The sequence below is a fragment of the Panulirus ornatus genome, chromosome 12, assembly GCF_036320965.1.
Source record: "Panulirus ornatus isolate Po-2019 chromosome 12, ASM3632096v1, whole genome shotgun sequence".
Lineage (NCBI taxonomy): Eukaryota > Metazoa > Arthropoda > Malacostraca > Decapoda > Palinuridae > Panulirus > Panulirus ornatus.
The window spans coordinates 64,135,846-64,161,120 of record NC_092235.1 but is presented as its reverse complement, the minus strand read 5'-3'; the positions used below and the strand labels follow the sequence as shown (position 1 = coordinate 64,161,120).

At 42.5% G+C, this 25,275-nt stretch overlaps 1 protein-coding gene across 2 annotated transcripts; it reads left to right on the top strand.

Moving 5' to 3' along the window:
* Window positions 1-8,595: 8,595 nt before the first annotated feature.
* Window positions 8,596-25,275, top strand: LOC139752145 (Y+L amino acid transporter 2-like). 2 transcript variants are annotated; one of them, XM_071668071.1, is made up of 10 exons: window positions 8,596-9,277; window positions 16,276-16,497; window positions 16,955-17,180; window positions 19,119-19,163; window positions 19,749-19,872; window positions 20,405-20,605; window positions 21,007-21,156; window positions 21,334-21,511; window positions 21,795-21,859; window positions 22,904-25,275. In XM_071668071.1, exons 1-9 carry the CDS (start codon window positions 8,683-8,685, stop codon window positions 21,851-21,853), a joined length of 1,800 nt encoding a protein of 599 aa, XP_071524172.1. In that variant the 5' UTR covers window positions 8,596-8,682; the 3' UTR covers window positions 21,854-21,859; window positions 22,904-25,275. The 2 variants fall into 2 exon arrangements, with proteins under 2 accessions (XP_071524172.1, XP_071524173.1); XM_071668072.1 differs by lacking the exon at window positions 16,276-16,497 and having other exon boundaries at window positions 22,904-23,133.

Here is a 25,275-nt window from a genome sequence, read left to right as displayed (position 1 = left end):
CATAGTAGAAAGAAAGGCAAACAAAGAGGGGACGTGGAGACGAAGAGACACAACTGGAAACTGGAGAAAGAAGATGGAATGGAAAAGGAGCAAAGAAAACGGTAAAGAGAGAGGGAGAGTGTGTGGGACAGAAAAAAAGAGATAGAGAGAGAGAGAGAGAGAGAGAGAGAGAGAGAGAGAGAGAGAGAGAGAGAGAGAGAGAGAGAGAGAGAGAGAGAGAGAGAGAGAGAGAGTATGTGTGCAGAAGGCAGGATGATAAAGTGATCAGAGAGGCAATAACTGTGCATCAAGTATAATTACCAGAGTCATTATAACTTATGCGGTCTATGGTAAGCTGTGGTATGCTATGCTAAAGCTGTATGGATGGAGAAGAAAAATCCATTGGTTAAAGACATCTGATGACCCTAATTGACCGAAAGGCTGACCCATCCAAGGCCACACCTACGTAACTCCTGCCACGTCACACACCCGACCTCTAATATTGACTTGAGTACAGCTGTTTGTTGGTCTATGAATGATTCTGACCTTGTCAGAGCTTGTTTCAAATGCTTTTTTCTTGGCTCCATGACAAGCGTGTGCGTGTGTGTGTGTGTGTGTGTGTGTGTGTGTGTGTGTGTGTGTGTGATGTCTATCTGTGTGTTACGGTTAGAGAGTTTTACAGTCGTGTTGCCCCGACTCTTAACCATGTACATATGTACCATGTCCCAAACGTACGCATACACACACACACACACACACACACACACACACACACACACACACACAGAACAATGTCCTGTAGCACTACCACTTCAAGATTGGTCCCACAGTAATGCCATGGTAGCAACAAATGAAACCTATTTCTCTGTGACAAGTGGCCACTCCCTCACAGGCCTTTGGTCCGTGCGTTCGCCTCCTCACTGCATTACCAGGAGGTGGCAACAATGCTCGCTCCTTCGTCCGTTCGACACGCCAAGCAATGGCGAGATCCCAAACGGAGGAGTGAGTTATGATCAGCGAATTAGTCCGCTCTCCGTTCCCTGCCTATGGACAGGGTCGGGTGGTGAAATGGTGGGACGCCGGATGATTAGACAGAACAACAGTAATGTCTGTGGGAAGCGGGAGCTTGCGTCTTTGAACAGGACGTTTCACTGGCATGTTTTTTAGGGAAGGTCACGCGCCAGTGACTGGCGTGTGGAACCTACGAGGCGTCGCGTCAGTGGATAGGAAGCCTCAGTTTTAGATGTGCGTCTGAACACGACCCCCCCCCCCTCTTCTCCTTACCCACTGGCGGTTGACGGAACACAACCCCTCACACGGGGATTGGATCTTCTGACGTGTTTGATGATATCGACCTTCGACTCGATGTGTTACAGAAAAGTGGAGTGTTAATTAGAATAATGCCTCTCTCTCTCTCTCCATCTATCTATCTATCTATCTATCTATCTATCTATCTATCTATCTATCTCCAGCCAAAGCCAAGTGCCTATTTCATAGACCAGCCACTCAGGGAGGATGAACAGCTGGGCTAACTGTGGACCGACTCCCGCGACTAGGATTCGATTCAAACCTGTGTGGATTCGACCCCCGGTAGCTCGTGAATGCGTCATGGTCAGCAAGGCTGTTCGCTATATCACAGAGGTCCGTATGAATACAGTCATATCCCTATTCATCTATTGATATTCAGATATTCATTTCATTATCTATTTATCTATGGATCTGATACTCTGCTTATCTATCATTCATATGTGACATTACATATTTACTCTTTCAGAACTCCGCTCTTCCCCTCTAGCAAGACAGAGATTGAGCAATACTACGCTCATTTCCCTCTACTGACAACAGAGAAGTGGTGGAAATGCAGTGAGGAGAAAAGGTCCATCCATACAAACATCAGATCTAATACTCTATGAACATAATAAAAGAAGGCGAAGTGCTTCTATAAACCAGTAATGTTCCAAAGATGACAATATTTTGGTAACTCAAGGTTATCATCTCTCAGACTACATTGGATCTTATCGTATCTATGGTTTCAGGGTCTCGAAATGATGCATTACAACTTCTTATCACTGAAAAGGACGATCCGGAGAGATATGTTACACAAAATGGGGAACATATCACATACATGATATTGATATGCTTGTCCTTTTGGAGTCTCTCTCTCTGGAAATGAAAGGTTCATGTATGGAGTACTGAAAAAGGTTAGACTAGGGGGTAGTGATAAATAATTTATCATATTTCAAAAAACTAATGATCTTAATTGAAAAATTAGTCATGTAATTATATCGGCCATGGTCATTCATTATTTACATATGGAAACGATAATAAAAAGAATTGTGTTATGTTCCATGGTTTTCGACAGAGCTTTAACTAAATGTTAACTGTAAGAAAATCTCTCAAAACATAACCGCCGCTCACCCTGATTAAGTTCAATCTACATAAATTATAATTCTTAATGATCATTCATATATAATGGCTGAGCTGGATTCAAGCTGGGAGCCAATAACAAAAGGATAATATTACCACTGGTGTTCCTAATGGTTGTTGGTTGGTAGCAAATTCTGTTTACACCCGACACTCAGTCTTATTAGATGATGACTTCAGTAGTGCATGTTTGCCTCTGGGATCACCTGATTTCTTGATTCATGCAGGTACAGGCAAAAGACGAGCATCCACATCCATTTCCTGCGCATCAACTGCAAGTCAAGAGGCAAGCGGAGCAATCATCGCATCGTTTGCCTGAGATATTGCCTACTCCAGAACACATTTAGGCGATCAGACCCTAATATCTGCCGGGGAAGTGCCATTCCCCCTAGAGGAGATCTTGTTCATGGTCTCTGACGTTTGCAGTTTTGCAAGAAGAAGGAGAGGTTTGGCAGTCTTTGGCCATATCAATTATCATTCTCATGGTTTTCTCGCCTTTTAGCTAACTTTTGCTATATTCTGCGAAGGAAAATTTTTGATGATACGACCCAGACAGACAGACTGACCCTTCTCATGGCCTTAATATTCATTGTAATGACTTCTTTCATGAATACAATTATCATTCTTCCTCTGTGATGAAACAGGAGCGTCGTCTAGTGCACAGCCACCTGACGCCGTCTCCTGTCGCCTCCCTCAGCGATTCCAGTTTCGCCCTCCTGTAGTAGGTCTGAAGTACTACAGAGGAGCCGAAAAGTTCACGGAATGTTGTGCAAATATGAAGAATCATTCTGCCGACAAGATCTATGGGGAGGATTAATGTGGTGCAATGTGCATTCCCCTTCCGAGCATGTCATTCCACTATGATCTGTAAGGGCAAACTGAGTGCGATACAGACCAGCAGTGGGAGGTGAGGTTTAACGAGTGTAGATAGGGAAAGGCCCATTGATCAAGTCCTAACCTGCATACTACCGTCCGTCTCTCTCCTAAGTCTACCCCTCCAGCTGCCCTCCTCCCACCCGCCTACCTACTCGCTGCTGCTTTTCCTGACCAGCCTGCCTGCTTCCTGTCTTCCTTCCTCACTGCTAACGTGCCAAAACTGCTCTGTGTCTTCTTCCTACCTTTCTTTGCTACCTACCAGCTGCCTCAAGGGTCGTACCGTCGTGTTCCTGCGTATCGCTTACTTAACCTGACCTTACACCCGCACACAGGTTATCTACGATACACAGATTATAATCTCCAAGAAATATCAAAGTGGAAATTCCGTGTTGTGTAATTATTCTGATTGTTGTGAAAGATTCTTCAACCCAGGAACGAGACGGTAAGAACCTTGGGCGCGCGAGAGAACAAGGCTTGAGTGTCAGGTCAAAGGCCAGGAAATCATGCCCAAGGATCGTACCTTCGTGCTCAAGGGCCGTTCCGTCGTGCTCAAAGGCACATGCAACTTGTGGATCACCCTAACGCACAAAATATTTGGTGAAGAATTACCACAACGCCCCAGGTTTCCTGAGAGCCACGAAGGTATATAGAATTTTGTGAGGGTTTGGCAGGCGATGACTTACTCCCTGTGATCGATCATGAAATATAAAACTTTAGGCGAGGTTAGGCTTTCCTAAAGTTTATTTCAGATCTCACGGGAGGAGAAGTTATACGTTTGTTTTTTCTTTTAGCCGCCAGAACGGCTGATCAATTGATCACTCCTGGTCATCCTGGGGGCGAGGAGGCATAGGAGGGTATACAGCGCATACAAAAAAAAGGTACAGGAATAGGACGTTTGAGCTCTAGAGCGCTTCCGAAGCTTTCGAACATTTTATTCCTAAGTTCAGCATCAGCAGTGTTAAACCCTCGCGACGAGCCGCGTTGCCTCCTGCAGAGTGAGGGGAGTGTGGGAGGTAGCGCTCGTCGCCCTCGCTCACCGTAACATATTGCCTCCTGCCCTGGCATAGATCTCTATGAGGCTGAGTTCAACGCTCGCCTGTAGCGAGCCTGACACACGACCCTTCATTGCCTTGCACCCAGGCAGGACCCAGGATATATTGCAAACAGCCGGAAGTAACTTTACCTATGTTGAGCCACTTTGTAGCAGGTGACGCTCAAGAGAGACCAAGAGAATAAACCGAAAGTTTAGTACACTGCAGTTCAGCAGTGGAGGACCGACATGAATTTAAGAGCAGCCTGACGTAATGGAGTTAGACGTCAGGCAACAGGCTGGGAGAGGATATTGCATGGCGCGGACGTCACTGGCAAAATGCACTGGTTGTTTTGCAGGCCCGTGGTGCATCAGACCTCCTGGAGTGAAACGTCGTTTCCTCAAGCCGCCATACACGGTACGGCAGGTCACTAATGACGAACCCTTCTTTCCCAAGGTGACCATCAAGCCGAAAACAGAACTTGCATGACGTAACCGACTGGATGAAGTACAATGACTTAATTCTCAGGTGGAACAAGGTTTACGAGTTTCCAGCTGCCATGTTTAATTCATTCAGGCAGCAGCGAACAAAGTGAAACACGAGTCTCGAAATACGCCATTTCAAGAAGCGTTGTAGAGGATCTGTGTGCCCTCGTACGACACTGTCTGATTACCCTAAGCTTGATATTATATATATATATATATATATATATATATATATATATATATATATATATATATATATATATATATATATATATATATAGCGCAAGGAAACAGACGAAAGAAATGGCCCAACCCACCCCCATACACATGTATATACATACACGTCCACACACGCAAATATACATACCTATACATCTCAATGTACTCATATATATATACACACACAGACATATACATATATACACATGTACATAATTCATACAGTCTGCCTTTATTTATTCCCATCGCCACCTCGCCACACATGGAATAACATCCACCTTCCCCCTCATGTGTGCGAGGTAGCGCTAGGAAAAGACAACAAAGGCCACATTCGTTCACACTCAGTCTTTAGCTGTCATGTAATAATGCCCGAAACCACAGCTCCCTTTCCACATCCAGGCCCCACAGAACTTTCCATGGTTTACCCCAGACGCTTCACATGCCCTGATTCAATCTATTGACAGCACGTCGACCCCGGTATACCACATCGATCCAATTCACTCTATTCCTTGCCCGCCTTTCACCCTCCTGCATGTTCAGGCCCCGATCACTCAAAATCTTTTTCACTCCATCTTTCCACCTCCAATTTGGTCTCCCACTTCTCCTCGTTCCCTCCACCTCCGACACATATATCCTCTTGGTCAATCTTTCCTCACTCATTCTCTCCATGTGCCAAAACCATTTCAAAACACCCTCTTCTGCTCTCTCAACCACACTCTTTTTATTTCCACACATCTCTCTTATCCTGACATTACTTACTCGATCAAACCACCTCACACCACATATTGTCCTCAAACATCTCATTTCCAGCACATCCACCCTCCTGCGCACAACTCTATCCATAGCCCACGCCTCGCAACCATGCAACATTGTTGGAACCACTTTTCCTTCAAACATACCCATTTTTGCTTTCCGACATAATGTTCTCGACTTCCAAACATTCTTCAAGGCTTCCAGGATTTTCGCCACCTCCTCCACCCTATGATTCACCTTCGCTTCCATGGTTCCATCCGCTGCCAGATCCACTCCCAGATATCTAAAACACTTTACTTCCTCCAGTTTTTCTCCATTCAAACTTACCTCCCAATTGACTTGACCCTCAACCCTACTGTACCTAATAATCGTTAATGATGGTCTTGATTGGGGCATTCAATATCCTTGCCATCTCAGCTAACATAGGAAATGCATGTGTCGCTACGAGGTATTCAAAAAAGTACTTACAGATTCTGTTGTGCTTTTCTGATGAATATCACAAAGTGTTGTATCTCGCAGCGATAAATGGTGGATGAATGGAAATGACTGTGATGCAACTATGAATGTAAACATAACAGAAATTCTAAAAATGTATGATGGAGAAAATTCAAGAGACGGGCCCCCACAAGTGCATAAGTCTATCAACTTACAGTACGAATAGATAATCTTTCAATAAAACATAAAGCTCCAAATTATGCTCCACAACTTTAAATGTATCCTTTTCATGATACGATACTACACGGGTATTACCAAACAAATCATGTGATGCAGAGCTAAACACTTACTGTTTAAGCTAAACTTTTACCGAAACCCTCTGTCTTCATTAAAGAGTTTAGGTATAAGCTGAAATGACTAGGGATTCCCAACAGGGCGATATGCAAGGCAATCAGCATCCATAAGTCTTGAAATGATATCGTTTAGGGTAGGTCCATTATACATTAGTTCACCATATTCAGAAATAGAAAACAGCGCCTTCTAGCTTCAGAGAGAATAATATTATTGGGTAACACTTATAATTTACGTATCGTCGTTGGTTGGTTGTTTTGTTGGGTTTTATGGCCTATGAGGAAGGTCATTAGACCTGTCATCGTCGTTGTATCCTACTCATTTCAAAGGAAAAAGTAGATCATTTAGTATTCTAAGGTTAAATGAACTGAGAATGTGGTGTGAAAAAATTAAATGCCAGTGGTTGGTCGGTGGAGGAATAAGAAAAGAATGACGCTGGTGAAGACATGACAAACAATTAAACAAGAAACACAAGTGAGATTTAAGTAAGACACGAGAAAGTGTGTCTACTGCCCGAGAATCTCATTCAAACGTGTAATTACCATTACATGTAGAGATAGTGATACGCAATATGAAACATAAAAATACTTAAACTTCATCCAGTTATAGGTTGGGTTTAACAACCAGCGGCTTATAAGGAAGGACAATCTACCTGTAGCCTTTTTTGCTGCTGTGTTTGAAATAACTATTTGCAGCATTATCAGCTAAGGTGATGTAGCTAAATAAGTTCTCATTTGAATAGCTTAAATAGCATGTTTAGTTCAGTGACAAGTAGTTGTCTTGATAAGATGAGAATACGTAGTACATAAGAATATGTAATACTTGATTATGCATAAATCTTATGTAAATCACCTCGCACAAGATGTAAAGCTGGCTTACTTTTTGAACTTCCTTCTGGCAGCTGCTCCAGTCGATGCTGCACCGACTACATCTATACACTGTTGTTTCTTATATTCTGATCATCATTATCTTCCATTAACCCTCCTGTAGGTTTACAGGCGCTCGACAGACTTGAGTGTAGACAGTGACGACAATATTGATAAGTGTGACTCAGGTTATAAAAAAAAAACGAAAAATCTTTTCGATATATACGATGTTGGCAGAATCATGTCTTGTGAGTCCGGATGAAAGACTCGAAGCACGAGAAAGGAGCGCGTGACCGCATTCAACAAACTGGACGACCTTCTCCCGTGTATGGTGAAGTTCCCACACCAAGGTCGTCAAACACGGAACTCGCCCGTCACACCAGAACCGTGGATGACCGCTCAGTATCCTGCCGGTGTTCTCATTAACTTCAGAAACGATAACTTTAAACAGTAAAAAAGAAAAGAAAATACTTTTCCCTAAATACTTTTTCGCTTTTAGTGTATACGATCTCTTGGTTTATTTTCCTCTATTCTAAGGAACGCATTAACATGGGCGTCAGCGTCCTTGAGACAGCGGTGAAGTACGTCAGCAGTAGTTCTCGAAACGGTCGTTGCATCTGAAGCTTGTGGGGTTCGTTCATGGAATCATTGATGAGAAATGAGAGAACCACGGAATAAACAGTCTTCTCTTTTCAGCATTTTTGTAACTGTATTTGAAAAAAAAAAAATCATCCGTTAAGACCGAAGGCTGTTCCTTACGTCGATTTTGAAAATAGGAAATTTTTCGCTGTTGTCATGGTACTTATAGAAACCTTAAGATAGAGTTAAGGAACCTAAGAGGGTTCCATTAGAAGGCTCTTCAGTGTGCTCATCAGGCGACATATGAGAAATGTGGAAAAAAGTAAAAGTGATTCAGAACCATACGCTCAAACCTGTATTCATTTTTTTTTCCAGGGTAACCTCTTGTGGAAGGTTATGTCCTCTGTTATATCTATATAATTAAAAATTACAGATACAGGAACGATTCCATTTTCATCGTTACTGCATGTGTCTATTTTGTTGATTTTATTTACTGGTTATTTTTGATATAAACTCATATATGTACTCTTACGCCAGGCAGCGCAGAAAGCAGCTTGTTGCCGCTGGGAATTTCCAAGACAGCAACTGCACAGCAACTGCCCTTTTGAGTTGGTGGACACTGAGGGAGAGACAAGGGGATTGTCAGCTCAGTGTAGCCTCCGAACAGGCAGTGTTCACAACACCATGGACAAATCTACAAACTCTGACGATTCCTCCCCACCTTCGAGGCATCTAAGGCCTTCCTCCTCCTCCACCTCTTCCTTCGCAGCCCCTACAGATGGCGAAGACCAAGGGGCTCAGTCAGTACTGGACGTTGCCGATGCAGAAAACGATCGTCCCGCTCCAGCAGGAAATGCCAGTTCTGATGTCATCAACCAAACTTCAGAAAGCCAAGGAAACACCTCTCCTGAAACAGCAGGCAACGATAATCCGCCAGTGCCACCTACAAGAAAGAAGCAAAATCTTTCTCAACGTAACAAACAGGGAGAAGAAGATGAGACACCGAAGACAGAATGTGAGACTCAAAAGGAAGAGAAAAGTGACTTTGAATCTGAAAAGGCGGCGGACGACAAAGGGAGCGAGTCCGGAGTGAGGCTGAAGAGGGAGCTTGGGCTGGTGGACTGTATAGGGGTCATCGTAGGCATTATCATCGGCTCTGGCATCTTCGTGTCACCCAGGGCCGTCCTGCAGTACACGGGCAGTGTGGGGATGTCCCTTTTGGTGTGGGTGGCCACAGGGTTGATGTCAATGGTGGGTGGTCTCTGCTACGCCGAGTTAGGTAAGTACTCTCTTCAGTCAGCCCGCCTGACCAATGTTTTGGCACCGCGATCCTTCTTGACCATAGTGACACTAGCACCACGAAACGCTGTGTAAACATCCATTAGCGTAACGCTATGGAACACCACGTGAACACTAATGATAGCAACACTATGGACCACCACGTGAACACTGATGATAGAAACACTGTGGAATACCACGTGAACACTAATGATAGAAACACACTAATGATAGAAACACTATGGAACACTACGTGAACACTAATGATAGAAGCACAATGGACCACCACGTGAACACTAATGATAGAAAAACCATGGAACACCACGTGAACACTAATGATAGAAACACTATGGAACACCACGTGAACACTAATAATAGAAACACCACGAGAACACTAATGATAGAAAAACCATGGAACACCACTTGAATACTAATGATAGAAACACTATGGACCACCACACAAACAACAGTAGCGGAAATAGTATAACCAAAACATAAGAACAATAATGAACACTAACAATAAAGCAAAGTAGAATGATAATGTGCGACTGCACGGGGAACACAGAGGAAATTAAGCAGAAACAGATCACTGGGTCCTAACTTGGTTGTTTGTGATAGTGGAGGAGAACAGAAACGTACAGATTAGTGTGGTATGTAAAAGCACACACACACACACACACACACACACAAACACACACACACACAAACACACACACACACACACACACACACACACACACACATATATATATATATATATATATATATATATATATATATATATATATATATATGTATGTATATTGTTCGCTGATGATACAGCGCTGGTGGCTAATTCGGGTGAGAAACCTGCAGAAGTTGGTGACTGAGTTTGGCAAAGTGTGTAAAAGAAGAAAGCTGAGAGTAAGTGTGAATAAGAGCAAGGTTATTAGATTCAGTGGGGGTGAGGGACAAGTTAATTGGGAGGTAAGTTGAATGGAGAAAAACTGGAGGAAGTGAGGTGTTTCAGATATCTGGAAGTGGATTTAGCATCGGATGGAACCATGAAAGTGGAAGTGAGACACAGGGTGGGGGAGGGTGCGAAGGATCTGGAAGCTTTGAAAAATGTGTGGAAGGCGAGAACATCATCTCGGAAAGCAAAAATGGGTATGTTTGAAGGAATTGTGGTTCCAACAATGTTATATAGTTGCGAGGCATGGGCTATATGATTGTGCGGAGGAGGGTAGATGTGTTGGAAATGAAATGTTTGAGGACAATATGTGGCGTGAGGTGGTTTGATGGAGTTAGTAATGAGAGGGTAAGAGAGATGTGTGGAAATTAAAAGAGTGTGGTTGAGAGAGCAGAAGAGGGTATGTTGAAATGGTTTGGTCACACGGAGAGAATGAGTGAGGAGAGATTGACAGAGAGGATATATGTGTCACAGGTGGAGGGAACAAGGAGAAGTGGGAGACCAAATTGGAGGTAGAAGGATGGAGTGGAAAAGATTTTGAGCGATCAGGGCCTGAACATAGAGGGTGAAAGGCATGCAAGGAATGCAGCGAATTGGAACGATGTGGTATACCAGAGTCGACGTGCTGTCAGTGGATTGAACCAAGGCATGTGAAGTGTCAGGGGAAAACCATGGAAAGGTTTTTGGGGCCTTGAGAGTGGAAAGGGAGCCTGTGGTTTCTGTGCATTACACTTGACAGTTAGAGACTGAGTGTGAACGAATGTGGCCTTTTATGTCTTCCTAGCGCTACCTCGCGTGCGGGGGAGGGAGGGATACTATTTCATGTGTGGCGGGGTGGCGACAGGAATGGATGAGGGCAGCAAATATAAATATGTACATATGAATATATGTATATGTCTGTGTATGTGTATGTATGTATGTATACGTTGAAATGTATAGGTATGTATATGTGCGTGTGTGGGCATCTATGTATATACATGTGTATGTGGGTGGGTTGGGCCATTCGTCTGTTTCCTTGCGCTACCTAGCTGACGCGGGAGACGGCCATTAAGTATAATTAAGTAAAGATTTTATACCACAAAAAAGACGAAAATGTCAGTGTCGTAGATTCGAAGCGAAATATTCACCAAGCGTATGCTTAAACGTATTTACGGCTCTCCTTCTAGTTCATCGAATTGGTAAATCAGAAGTTAAGAAGGTATTTCGCCTCATGGCAAGTTTCAGCAGTTACAAGACCTCCTCAAGGCTACATGACGTCACGAAAGATCCTTCAGGGGACGTCGTAAAGCGCCGTAAGGACGTCCTGTAGAGAAGGAGCAGCCTCATGCAGTCAATCTCATTGGCATCGGCAAAACAATACGAGACACACTATGCCGTAGGAAGGTCAGTCGATGTCATTATCAGAGATCCAAGCTCCATCCTTGATAAACGAGCGCTTGCCACACACTCGCTTTCAGACAAGATTCGATATTCCTGCGACGTCGTGCAGGATGCTTAAAGCCGTCATCAGCCGCCAGCTTAGGGCGACGTCACAGAACATGGCCGAATGTCGCCATCGACGCAGTCAGGGTCTCGCGGAGGTGTGTGGAGCAATTTGGTCTCCCATTTGGATAATTGCATGATTACAAAATGGCGTCCTAGCTACGTCTCTTGGTTGTATATCAACTGACGGTTATATTTCTCTCTTGTGTCTCCCCTGATGATGTGATTATTACACGAAAGTGCACTTGGGAACTCATCGTGTTTCATTTTCCCCTTGAACTCATATGAATATATGAATATATGTTTCCTTGCGCTACCTCGCTAACGCAGGAGACAGCAACAAAGCAAAATAAGTAAATAAATAAAAATATATATATATATATATATATATATATATATATATATATATATATATATTTATTTATTTATTTATTTACTTATTTTGCTTTGTTGCTGTCTCCCGCGTTAGCGAGGCAGCGCAAGGAAACAGACGAAAGAATGGCCCAACCCACCCACATACACGTCCACACACGCAAATACATATACTTATACATCTCAACGTATACATATATATACGCACAGACACATACATATATACACATGTACATAATCCATACTGTCTGCCTTTATTCATTCCCATCGCCACCCCGCCACACATGAAATAACAACCCCCTCCCCCCTCATGTGCGCGAGGTAGCGCTAGGAAAAGACAACAAAGGCCACATTCGTTCACACTCAGTCTCTAGCTGTCATGTAATAATGCACGGAAACCACAGCTCCCTTTCCACATCCAGGCCCCACAGAACTTTCCAAGGTTTACCCCAGACGCTTCACATGCCTTGGTTCAATCCATTGACAGCACGTAGACCCCGGTATGGTAACCACATCGTTCCAATTCACTCTATTCCTTGCACACCTTTCACCCTCCTGCATGTTCAGGCCCCGATCACTCAAAATCTTTTTCACTCCATCTTTCCACCTCCAATTTGGTCTCACACTTCTCCTCGTTCCCTCCACCTCCGACACATATATCATCTTGGTCAATCTTTCCTCACTCATTCTCTCCATGTGACCAAACCATTTCAAAACACCCTCTTCTGCTCTCTCAACCACACTCTTTTTATTACCACACATCTCTCTTACCCTATCATTACTTACTCGATCAAACCACCTCACACCACATATTGTCCTCAAACATCTCATTTCCAGCACATCCACCCTCCTCCGCACAACTCTATCCATAGCCCACGCCTCGCAACCATATAACATTGTTGGAACCACTATTCCTTCAAACATATCCATTTTTGCTTTCCGAGATGATGTTCTCGACTTCCACACATTCTTCAACGCTCCCAGAACTTTCGCCCCCTCCCCCATCCTATGATTCACTTCCACTTCCGTGGTTCCATCCGCTGCCAAATCTACTCCCAGACATCTAAAACACTTTACTTCCTCCAGTTTTTCTTCATTCAAACTTACCTCCTAGTCGACTTGCCCCTCAACCCCACTGTACCTGATAACCTTGCTCTTATTCACATTTACTCTCAGCTTTCATCTTTCACACACTTTACCAAACTCAGTCACCAGCTTCTGCAGTTTCTCACACGAATCAGCCACCAGCGCTGTATCATCAGCGAACAACAAATGACTCACTTCCCATGCTCTCTCATCCACAACAGACTGCATACTTGCCCCTCTTTCCAAAACTCTTACATTCACCTCCCGAACAACCCCATCCATAAACAAATTAAACAACCATGGAGACGTCACACACCCCTGCCGCAAACCTACATTCACTGAGATCCAATCACTTTCATCTCTTCCTACACGTACACATGCCTTACATCCTCGATAAAAATTTTTCAGTTTCTAACAACTTGCCTCCCACACCATATATTCATAATACCTTCCACAGAGCATCTCTATCAACTCTACAATATGCCTTCTCCAGATCCATAAATGCTACATACAAATCCATTTGCTTTTCTAAGTGTTTCTCACATACATTCTTCAAAGCAAACACCTGATCCACACATCCCCTACCACTTCTGAAACCACACTGCTCTTCCCCAATCTGATGCTCTGTACATGCCTTCACCCTCTCAATCAATACCCTCCCATATAATTTCCCAGGAATACTTAACAATATATATATATATATATATATATATATATATATATATATATATATATATATATATATATATAGTACATTTTACTTACCATGTTCAGATATGTAAGTGCGCTAGACATTTTCACACAAACTCATTTAAACAAGTAACAAATACAGCTCAACAAAAACTTTGGAAAACACCAATGCATTGAAATATAAGAATAAAAATTTGCACATGCAAAAAAAGCCTTTACAGCCAACGAACGTAGCCATTCGTTTCATTCACAAAAATGGAACGTAAGAAAGAAACTTATATACACTAACCACTTCATAGACCTTGTTTACTATATGCCAGATCATTTGTTGAACATGAATTGAGGCGAGCGTTGTTGCCAGCCATATTGAGGGACTGGCTGGGGACGAGAGCGAGGTGCTATGTTTGGTCACGGTGTTTTGTTTTCTTTTATCTCTTTAATGACGCTATCAAATATTCTTAGGTTACCGTACTGTACTTCATATGCCATCGTGACCATAGTACATGATACGCTGTAAATGTTTTTCGTGTGTAAGGCACGTATATCCTGACAGGATTCCTTAGTCTAAATGCATCTCTTTCGACTATAGCCCACACCACACAGCAAAAACATGCTCGGGGACTGTGAACCAGTGATGTGATTCCGAGACTGACAATAAGCATGATTATTTCATGAGGGTTCCGCGGATTAAGTGGTAGAAATGTATTTATTTTGGTGTAGATGAGGCAATTTTCTGATATTTACGCGCGTTCGTGTTGCGGAAACTGTCTAACACGTTACTCAATCCAAGGGCGACGTCATGGTGGTGAGTTCGGGCGTAACGGCTCGACGGAAATCAGACAATACGAGTATATATATATATATATATATATATATATATATATATATATATATATATATATATTCATTTATTTATTTATTATTATCATTATACTTTGTCGCTGTCTCCCGCGTTAGCGAGGTAGCGCAAGGAAACAGACGAAAGAATGGCCCAACCCACTCACATACACATGTATGTGATCACTTGTTTACCAAATGGCGTCCTAGCTACGTCTCTTCCTTGCATATCAACTGACTGTTATATTTCTTTCTTGTATCTCCCCTGATGATGTGATCATTACACAAAAGTGCACTTGGAAACTTATCGTGTTTCATTTTCCCCGTGGACTCATATATATATATATATATATATATATATATATATATATATATATATATATATATATATATATATAGAGAGAGAGAGAGAGAGAGAGAGAGAGAGAGAGAGAGAGAGAGATATTGTTCTTTGAGATCTTCTAAAACCAGAGGACCAGAGGAGAAGAATCTCGTGTGTGAATAAGCGTCCAGTGCGTGGAGTGAATATGAAATGAAGACATCCCAATAACACGTACTTAAAAAGGTTTAACACACACACACACACACACACACACACACACACACACACACACACACACACACATACACACACACACACACACACACACACACACACACACACACACACACAATAACTAAGGGAGGAAATACATACATAATTACCTTATTAGTATTGGACAACAGACTTCCTTTATAGAAAGCGGATGGGGGCGTGTACAGTACACTTAAAGATAATTTGCATTGCTTGATATTTCTGGGGAACCCCTATATAAGAATGCACTCAATAACTACTTTCGTTTCTCTTTTTAACATTTTCTTATATGCAACGTTTCCCTGTTGTTGTTTTTGTTTCCCCTGATGGTCAACCTTGACATTTCCACAGCGAGGATGAACCGTCTCTTCCCTGCCTAATGTATGCACGACGGGCAGAATAGATCCATTGTTTTCTAATCATCCCTCATGGTCGTGTGAAATGTATTCTCCCCTGTGCGGCAACTAGTATGAGTCATCGCTGCAGTTCATGAATTGCTTCACTCCGCTATTAGAGCAGTTCACTGGTATCATAAGACTTCAAGACATTAGGAACACCATTTCGGAAGCTACTCACTCAAAGCTGCCATCAGCGACTGATAACTCACTCACATCTCAGCACCCCTAACCCTGCCAGACTTTCGATGAGATTTTGTCAACAATTTACTAGAAACTCTGTCATTTTATGACGGTGTGAGCGATATATTGCTAAAGAGGATGGTCAAATCTACGTAGTATAATCCTTCCACAGAGCGATACATTTCTATACAGGGTGGTCAGATCCTTATCTCATTTTTACAAAAAAAAGAGAGGCGTACTAATTCCTCTGCAAGGTCTTGGGTTATTGTCGACGTATCCCATACAAATTCCTTTTTTTTTCCCCTATAGTCCTCCAGTTAGTCTTTTATACTTAAACCAGTTTTTGCTTTCAGACGCAGTGGCTGAAGATGAGACACCACACATTATCTTCATATATAATTTTCTTGGGGGGGGGGGGACATTGTCCTTAGGTATGATGATTCCACAGAGCGGAGGAAACTACACCTACCTCTACGAAGCGTTCGGCCCCCTGCCTGCCTTCCTCTACGTCTGGATGCTTGTCATGATCAGTATCCCCAGCAGTAGAGCCATAGGCTCCCTCACTTTCGCCCACTACATCCTTCAGCCGTTCTTCCCCGATTGCCAGGAACCGCCACAGGCAGCCCTTACGCTTGTCGGAATCCTTCTTATATGTGAGTCTCGACTGTATGTGTGCGCGCGCGTGTGTGTGTGTAATGAGGATTCGTTCATGGTGAGGTTATGTTGATCATGAGGTCACTATTGTTGATTTAAATCATGAGGTCATAATATTTCGACACAGATCATGAGGCCACAGTATTTGGACGGGGATCATGAATCAACAAAACCATGACTGCATCTGAGGTAAAGGAAAAAGGCCACTCCTGCCTCATATGGTTTATGCATCTGAAGTTCATGCCTTCATGCTCTCGGTGGTATTTAAGACGACGTTGGCTTTGCTGAAAACAGCCTGCCATTACAGTAGACTTGGTTATATAAGAATAATCTATGAAACAGTGATTCTGTGTGATGATGCGTGGTTTAATATAACTCCTGCATACAATGCATAGATTTTACGCACACTTTCTCTGTCGTACTGATGTGTCTGCAGCAGTAAACACGTCTTTCCAGGGCTCCTGACGTGGATCAACACGAAGAAGGTGAAGTGGGCCACGACGGTACAGGACGTGCTTGCCTTCACGAAGGTGCTGGCCCTCATCATGATCATTGTCGTAGGTTTGAACCATCTGGTACGGGGGCGCTCCAAGAACTTCGATGACCCAATGGCTGGCACCAACTGGGACCCAAGCCTCCTAGCCACAGCCTTCTACCACAGTATATACGCCTATGATGGATGGTGAGAGAGAGAGAGAGAGAGAGAGAGAGAGAGAGAGAGAGAGAAGCGGCCTGTAAATATACCGCTTTTATGTCTTACATTTACCACTTCGATTACTCCATTCAACCATCATTCTGATCTTATAAATGTATTTCTTGATCCTTTTTCCAGCAAGATGTTTGCTCAATTTCTTGTGATGGCCTCTGGCTGTTCTATCTTTTAATGCTTCGTTGAAATATTCACTCCCAGTATCTTGAAAGTAGTTTAGAAACTTGAAATTTGTGATCAAGTCACCTCTTACTCTTCTTTCTTCTGGTTCGTTTTTTTTTTTTTTGTGCCCTCCTCTGGACCATCTCTATTATTTTCTTATGTTTCTTTCAAGTGGAGTGACAAGATTTGAGAAGCATATTCTACTTTTAGCCTGATACACTATGAAATGTCTGCTGAACACTTCCTTATCCATGTACTCATATGTGATTCTAATATTTGCCACCTGACATTTCATCTCATTTACACTTCACATAAGGTGGCACTCTGGCGACTTGTTAGGTATAATGCCGATTCCTAAAGCCCCCTCACATATAGACTCCTTCTGGTTATATCCTTTTATCCATACTCTGTCCCATACTCATTACCTTGCATTTACTTGGGTATGATCTCTTCAATCATGTATTAGACCAACTTTGAAGATTGCCCAATGTTCCCTTGTAAAGAAATCCTCATCGTCTTTATTTCCCCTCTTGACATCATCTGCAAACATATTCAGGTATGAGTCCAGTCCTTCTCTCATGTTATTTACAGCTTCAAGTGAACCTTGATCCATCTCGAGAAGGTTTCATTGGCACGCGTCCCTAGTTCCGTTATAACCTGCATCATATTCCTGCCTGGAGACGCAGCTTCGTAAACAAAACTTACCAAACTTCTTTTACCAACCAAACACTCTCTCTCTCTCTCTCTCTCTCTCTCTCTCTCTCTCTCTCTCTCTCTCTCTCTCTCTCTCTCTCTCTCTCTCTCGATGAAGGAACACACAGCTCACCCAGTGCTCATCTTTTGTCAAAAGCGAAGCTCACTCTCTAATGGGAGTCCAAGAGATTTGTAAGGCATGACCACTTTCTCCTGAAGCCGTGACGTCTTTCACCTTGACAGTCTTCTTCACAAGTAGTCACTCACATACAAGATTTCTGCTTATCTTTCAAAATGTTTTAGACATCACACTCCTCTGAGAGACCGAGTCTGCACAGTTTCTCAGTCTTCTTTCCCATAGGTTGGTTCGATGTTTACCCTCTTGCACTCAAGAAGCCTGTCATTCTCATCAAAACCTCTTTGGAGGAATCTAAACCATCAAGGCCACAATGCAATTGTTTCTTGTCATTTCTCTTCCCATTGTGAACTGTTTAAGTGTGCCATCCTTAAGTGGTTATTGTAAATAAATATTTTCTTCCTTATTGAAAGGGTTAATCCTCCTACTCAACTGACGTCTCTTTCCCTCCGTATTGTCATGTATTCCTTTTGGACAAGAGTAACTTAGACCTCATCGTTAATCTCCCTCCTCAACAGACATCTCTTTCTCTCCGTATTGTCATGTATTCCTTTTGGACAAGAGTAACTTAGACCCCATCGTTAATCTCCCTCCTCAACAGACGTCTCTTTCTCTCCGTATTGTCATGTATTCCTTTTGGACAAGAGTAAGTTAGACCTCATCTTTTCGGTGGGTTTTGTCTTCACTATTCCGGCCATAACAGGTTAATTTTTCCCGCACCACCTCTATTTCCGTTTACTACCGGTTCATCCACATTTCATATACAGTATGTCTGTGTGTGCTACAGTGTGTGTATGTGTGTGTGTGTGTGTGTGTGTGTGTGTGTGTGTGTGCGTGTGTGTGTGTCAGTTTTTCTGTCTGTCTGTGTTATAAGTCTCCCTGATTCCACTCACTAAATACCAAATAATTGTTTCTTTCAGGGACAACTTGAACGTAGTCAGGGAAGAGCTGAAAGACCCTTGCAGGTATGTTTACATGCGATTTACAAAGCTCTCTCTCTCTCTCTCTCTCTCTCTCTCTCTCTCTCTCTCTCTCTCTCTCTCTCTCTCTCTCTCTCTCTCTCTCTCTCTCCCACTGTTATATAAATGGTGGGCAAAAGTCAAGGGACATGTTTACATGAAACTTTACTGAAATCTGTCTCTACATAAAGCCACAGAAACATATACACAACTTCGACCATTGTCAACCTGGAAGCTTCAGAATGTCAAATCCGTGTTTACGTGCAGATAAACAAGACACAGCCCCATTGTATGGATTGTTGTCGCGTGGGATGTCATAAGGGACTGTATAAAATCTTTCCCCAACAACAGAATTGGATTTTGCAAAGCTGTGAGACACATCACACACGTTAATCATGAGGATCTCAGGTTTCATGTTATTCGACGCCTGTTAGTCTAGTTACTAAACGTGCCTGTTCTTGCAGCTCATGCTCTTGGGCCTTATCATAAAACACCTCAGTAATCTGGACGACGTTTGTCGACGTCGCCCGTGTCATCCAGGTGCACATGTACCTCTGGACACAACACGTGATTAAATCCCTCCCCTTCCAGGAACTTGCCGCGAGCCATTGCTATCTCCATCACCATCGTCATAGTGATCTACACACTAACCAATATTGCTTACTTCGCCGTGCTCAGCCCGGACCAAATGCTTGCCTCTACTGCCGTTGCTGTGGTGAGTTTGGTCAAACATCCTCTTGTTATGTGATTGTGTGATATACCTTGCTACTCTGTACGTGTGTGTGTGTGTGTGTGTACTTCATATGGGTGTTCCGCCATGGACTGATGAAAATCCCACCGCCATGGTGAGACAATACAAAGTCCTGAGGAGCAAGTTGTAATACGGGATGTGACGTTCATGATTATGAGTAACTCCCACGTGCCAGAAGTATGTTGCTCATTAAATCGTTATGGTACTGGAACTTTTCTACGTTCTCCAAAACATTTTTGATATTAACTTCATCATTTCTGACTGGGTCTAGGAAGATATCATTCCAGACAATGTATCCCAGGAACCCAGTCTTGATTCCAGATGAACACAGGTGAAACATGGCCTTAGGTTCCTCAGTCTCATGCCCACACTCAACTTCTTACTCGCAAAAACATTATCTTTATCTTTTACTTTATAGATGCTTACAGAGTAGTGAACCCAGTGCTAAACATAGATACGTCTTGAGACAACCCCGATCCCTTGTGGCATTCCTCAGACATTCGGCAACCTGACTCTGGGATTCATGGCGTGGATTATCCCGATCTTCGTGGCTTGTTCGACGGGCGGGGGTCTCAACGGATCCATATTCACGAGTTCGAGGCTGCTTTTCGTCAGTTCGCGGCAAGGCCAGCTGCCCAGTGTGCTCTCCCTCGTCCACATTGAAAACTACACTCCCGTCACTGCTCTCACTTTTACAGTTGGTTTCTTTTGTTCACGGATCGAATATTTGTTCTGGGAATCTACGTTTTTTGTTCCCTTGCAGGATTGAAAAATAATGATAATAATAATGATAAACATTTTTCAAGGTATGCTAGCTAGGTTTTAATGTACTTCTTGAAGGTAGGATCCTGGTTGGTACCTGGTTAGTATACCTGCAAAATAACATTCGCTTCAATGCCATGGTCTTATTTCTTAGCATTTTCTCCAGAAATGAGCTAAAGTATCGAAAATGCGTGAGCTTTTCTTAAGAGATAATCTTGATCAGTACATTCGTACTTACACCCTAAAAAAAGATATTTCAGATAAATCCTCACATTTCTGAACGGTAAGTTTGGATCCCCGTCCACCGCTTTCACTAATTCGTACCCTCCTTCCTAGGCCACCATCTCCATGATAATGTTCGTAACCTCAGACGTGCGACTGCTCATCAACTATATCTCCTTCGCCGGAAACCTCGTTGGGCTTGGGTGCTTCGGTGCCTTCATCTGGTTCCGCATCAAGCAGCCGGAGCGCCACAGGCCCATCAAGGCAAGGAAGGGCAGCTGATTTTCTCCAGTGACTTGACATATTCTGCAGAGCCTTGAGTGCTTGAAAAACGCGGAGTTCGAGTGGAATGAATGATAGACAAGGGAATGGGACGAAGATAGGTAAGAAGTTCAGCAACGGATGCAGAAAACTAACCGATGAATCTGTTTCTCCTCACAGGTGTGGATAGGACTCCCGATAATCTATTGTCTCATCTCGCTGTTCCTGACGGTGTTTCCTGTTATACACCGGCCGGTGGAGATGTTGGCAGCCCTGGTCATCTTCGCTACGGGCCTTCCAGTCTACTACTTTGCCATCCACCGCCACGACAAGTCTCAGTCCCTGGTCAACGCCATCGGTCAGTGGCTTGCTGTTGCTTTCTCGGTCAGGGAGGGAGGGAGGGAGGGGGCATATACATAAGAACGGATGTAAACGCAGAAATATAAAAGCGAAAACCTTTGTTGTAGATATATTATAATCATGGGCTTACAAATCACTCTCTCTCTCTCTCTCTCTCTCTCTCTCTCTCTCTCTCTCTCTCTCTCTCTCTCTCTCTCTCTCTTGCTTATGTTGATTTCAGATTTTTTAAGAGGATGCGGAGTAAAAGGGTATACTGGTTTATAACACAGTCCCTTTTCCAGATAAAGTCACGTACGTGTGCCAGATGCTGTTCCTGGCATCGCCTGAGAAGACGGACTGAACCAAGGTGAGGTTCTCCCACGATTTGCCTCCTGTCTTCTTGATCCTGGAACATCAGAAACATTCCAGTACAGTTCTCCTTTATGGTTTATTATCCCTGATGAAGTTAGAGAATCATTGTGCATGGAATTAATAGCTTCTCGTGAGTGATGCCCACAAGGTGGGAAGAGCCTTAGACCTTTCAGAAGACTGAATATATTCCTCGAAGTGTATGTATGTAAGTAGGTAGGTAGGTATGTATGCCCTAGCGTCTTCTGGTGGATAAGATGAAAAATAAAGGTATATATATATATATATATATATATATATATTATTTTGCTTTGTCGCTGTCTCCCGCGTTAGCGAGGTAGCGCAAGGAAACAGACGAATGGCCCAACCTGCCCACATACACATGTATATACATACACGTCCACACACGCAAATATACATACCTATACATCTCAATGTACACATATATATACACACACAGACATATACACATGTACATAATTCATACTGTCTGCCTTTATTTGTTCCCATCGCCACCCCGCCACACATGGAATAACAACCCCCTCCCCCTCATATATATATATATATATATATATATATATATATATATATATATATATATATATATATATATATATATATATATATATATATATATATATATTGGAACTGATTTAGTTAGCGTTTCTTTAATGTATTGATTATTTTATATATTTTATTATACTTTGTCGCTGTCTCCCGCGTTTGCGAGGTAGCGCAAGGAAACAGACGAAAGAAATGGCCCAACCCCCCCCCCCCCCCCATACACATGTATATACATACGTCCACACACGCAAATATACATACCTACACAGCTTTCCACGGCTTACCCCAGACGCCCCACATGCCCCGATTCAATCCACTGACAGCACGTCAACCCCGGTATACCACATCGCTCCAATTCACTCTATTCCTTGCCCTCCTTTCACCCTCCTGCATGTTCAGGCCCCGATCACACAAAATCTTTTTCACTCCATCTTTCCACCTCCATAAGCATTATATTAATTCTCATTCTCTTCAAAAGAAAGAGCAAGGTGATGGAAGGAATGACGCCCGAGGAATTTCAAGATCGAAGCTTCAGGTGCTCATAAGCAATTTCGAAGCTTCAGGTGCTCATAAGCTAGTTCGAAGCTTCAGGTGCTCTAAGCAAGTTCGAACATAATCCAAACGTGAGCTCGGTAGAACCAACGTCTACTTCTGGCATGTCTTCAAACATGGATATCTAACTACCCATCTTGCCAGTACTGAAAAAAATGGTGCCAGTGACTGAAATCTCTGAAGTTACGAGAGAATACAACAGCACTGAAAAAAACAAAAACTTTTGCAAGAAAGCTTTTGAGAAGCTGCTTTTATTGCCATGGAATTTCCACTGCTACGTGCTCTATATGTGAATATATATATATATATATATATATATATATATATATATATATATATATATATATATATATATATATATATATATATATATATATATATATATTTCTTTTCATGATATTCATCTGGTCTTGAAATAAGGCATTCATTGTTTCAAAAGTGAATAGAAATGCTCGTTCCTGTCTGTATAGCCCTCTCGGTCAGCAGTTCAACTCAATTCCATTAAGGCATTTAAACCCTATTATGTCTTGATCGTGCCATGTAACCCTCCCTACCTCCTTGATTGAACTAGCGCTCCAAGACGTTTAAAAATACCATCTCATGAGACATTTAAAGCTGCGCCCCCGTCAACTTTGAAAAAAGTCACCACCTGAATCAGAAGGTGTTGGAGAGAATTTATGACACTCATTACGGCCCTTTGCAGTGGTAGATGGAGATGATAGCACGAAGAAAAAAAGAATGCTGATTGGAGGAAAAGGTTTTGAGACTTGAAGACTCTCTCTCTCTCTCTCTCTCTCTCTCTCTCTCTCTCTCTCTCTCTCTCTCTCTCTCTCTCTCTCTCTCTCTCTCTCTCTCTCTCTCTCTCTCTCTCTCTCTCTCTCTCTCTCTCCTGAGGACTCTTGGCGAGCTCGGTGAAGGGGAGACAGACAAGGGATTGACTGATTCTTTTCCTGGAGCTCAGCGGTGGCTTAGAGAGCGAGGAAATTATCTCGTTTGCTCACTAGAGGTGATGAACGGGTCTGGGAGCTGGAGAGTTTGGAGAGGGCTCTTGAGGGGAGTGATGGAAATGATAAGAAAACGAGGATAATTAGAAAGAAAAATTATCATTATCATTATCATCATTAATATTATCATTATCATCATTATCAAAGAACAAGTAAAGATGGTGGTGAATGGAAGAGCTGGGATACTGGAATCGTAAAATTTTAATAAAATCGCGTGAAAATGAGATAGATAGATATATGCAGATGGCGAGCCGAGTGCTGAACGCTATTTAAATTTTGGAGGAGGAGTCTTGGAAGTCTTCTTTTATTTCCTTTTTTTGCATTACACTTGTAAAATATTTACAGCTGTATTTTTGTTTCCGTTTTTTGAGGGTAGGGAACGTGTCATTGTTGTTGTTTTTGTCCTAGGGTGCTTTTTCTTGTTATAATCTTTTTCCAACATAGACTTGAGCACATATATCGACCTACGTGCTTTTTCTTGTTATAATATTCTTCCAACGTAGACTTGAGTGCATATATTGATCTACGTGCTTTTTCTTGTTATAATCTTCTTCCAAAGTACATTTGAGTACATATATTGATCTACGTGCTTTTTCTTGTTATAATCTTCTTCCAAAGTAGACTTGAGTACATATATTGATCTACGTGCTTTTTCTTGTTATAATCTTCTTCCAAAGTAGACTTGAGTACATATATTGACCTACGTGCTTTTCCTTGTTATAGTCTTCTTCTAAAAGATGTTTTGGAGGGAGGGAAATAAAGTGCGTAAAACAAGAGAACAAATGGGAACATCGGTGAAGGGGGCAAATGGGGAGTTAATAACAAGTAATGATGAAGTGAAAAGGATATCTAGTGAATATTTTGAAGGTTCGCTGAATGTGTTTGATGACAGAGTGGCAGATATAGGGTGATTTGGTCGGGGTGATGTGCGAAGTGAGAAGGTCAAGGAGAATGGTTTGGTGAACAGAGAAGAGGTAGTGAAAACTTTGCGGAAGATGAAAGCCGGCAAGGCGGCGGGTTTCGATGGTATTGCAGTGGAATTCATAAAGAAAAAAAAAGATAGGTTGGTAAGGATATTCATTGTATGTATGGATCATGGTGAAGTGCCTGAGGATAGGCGGAATGTATGCATAGTGCCACTGTACAAAGGCAAAGGGGATAAAAGTGAGTGTTCAAATTACAGAGGCATAGGTTTATTGAGTATTCCTGGGAAATTATATGGGATGGTATTGATTGAGAGGGTAAAGGCATGTACAGAGCATCAGATTGGGGAAGAACAGTGTAGTTTCAGAAG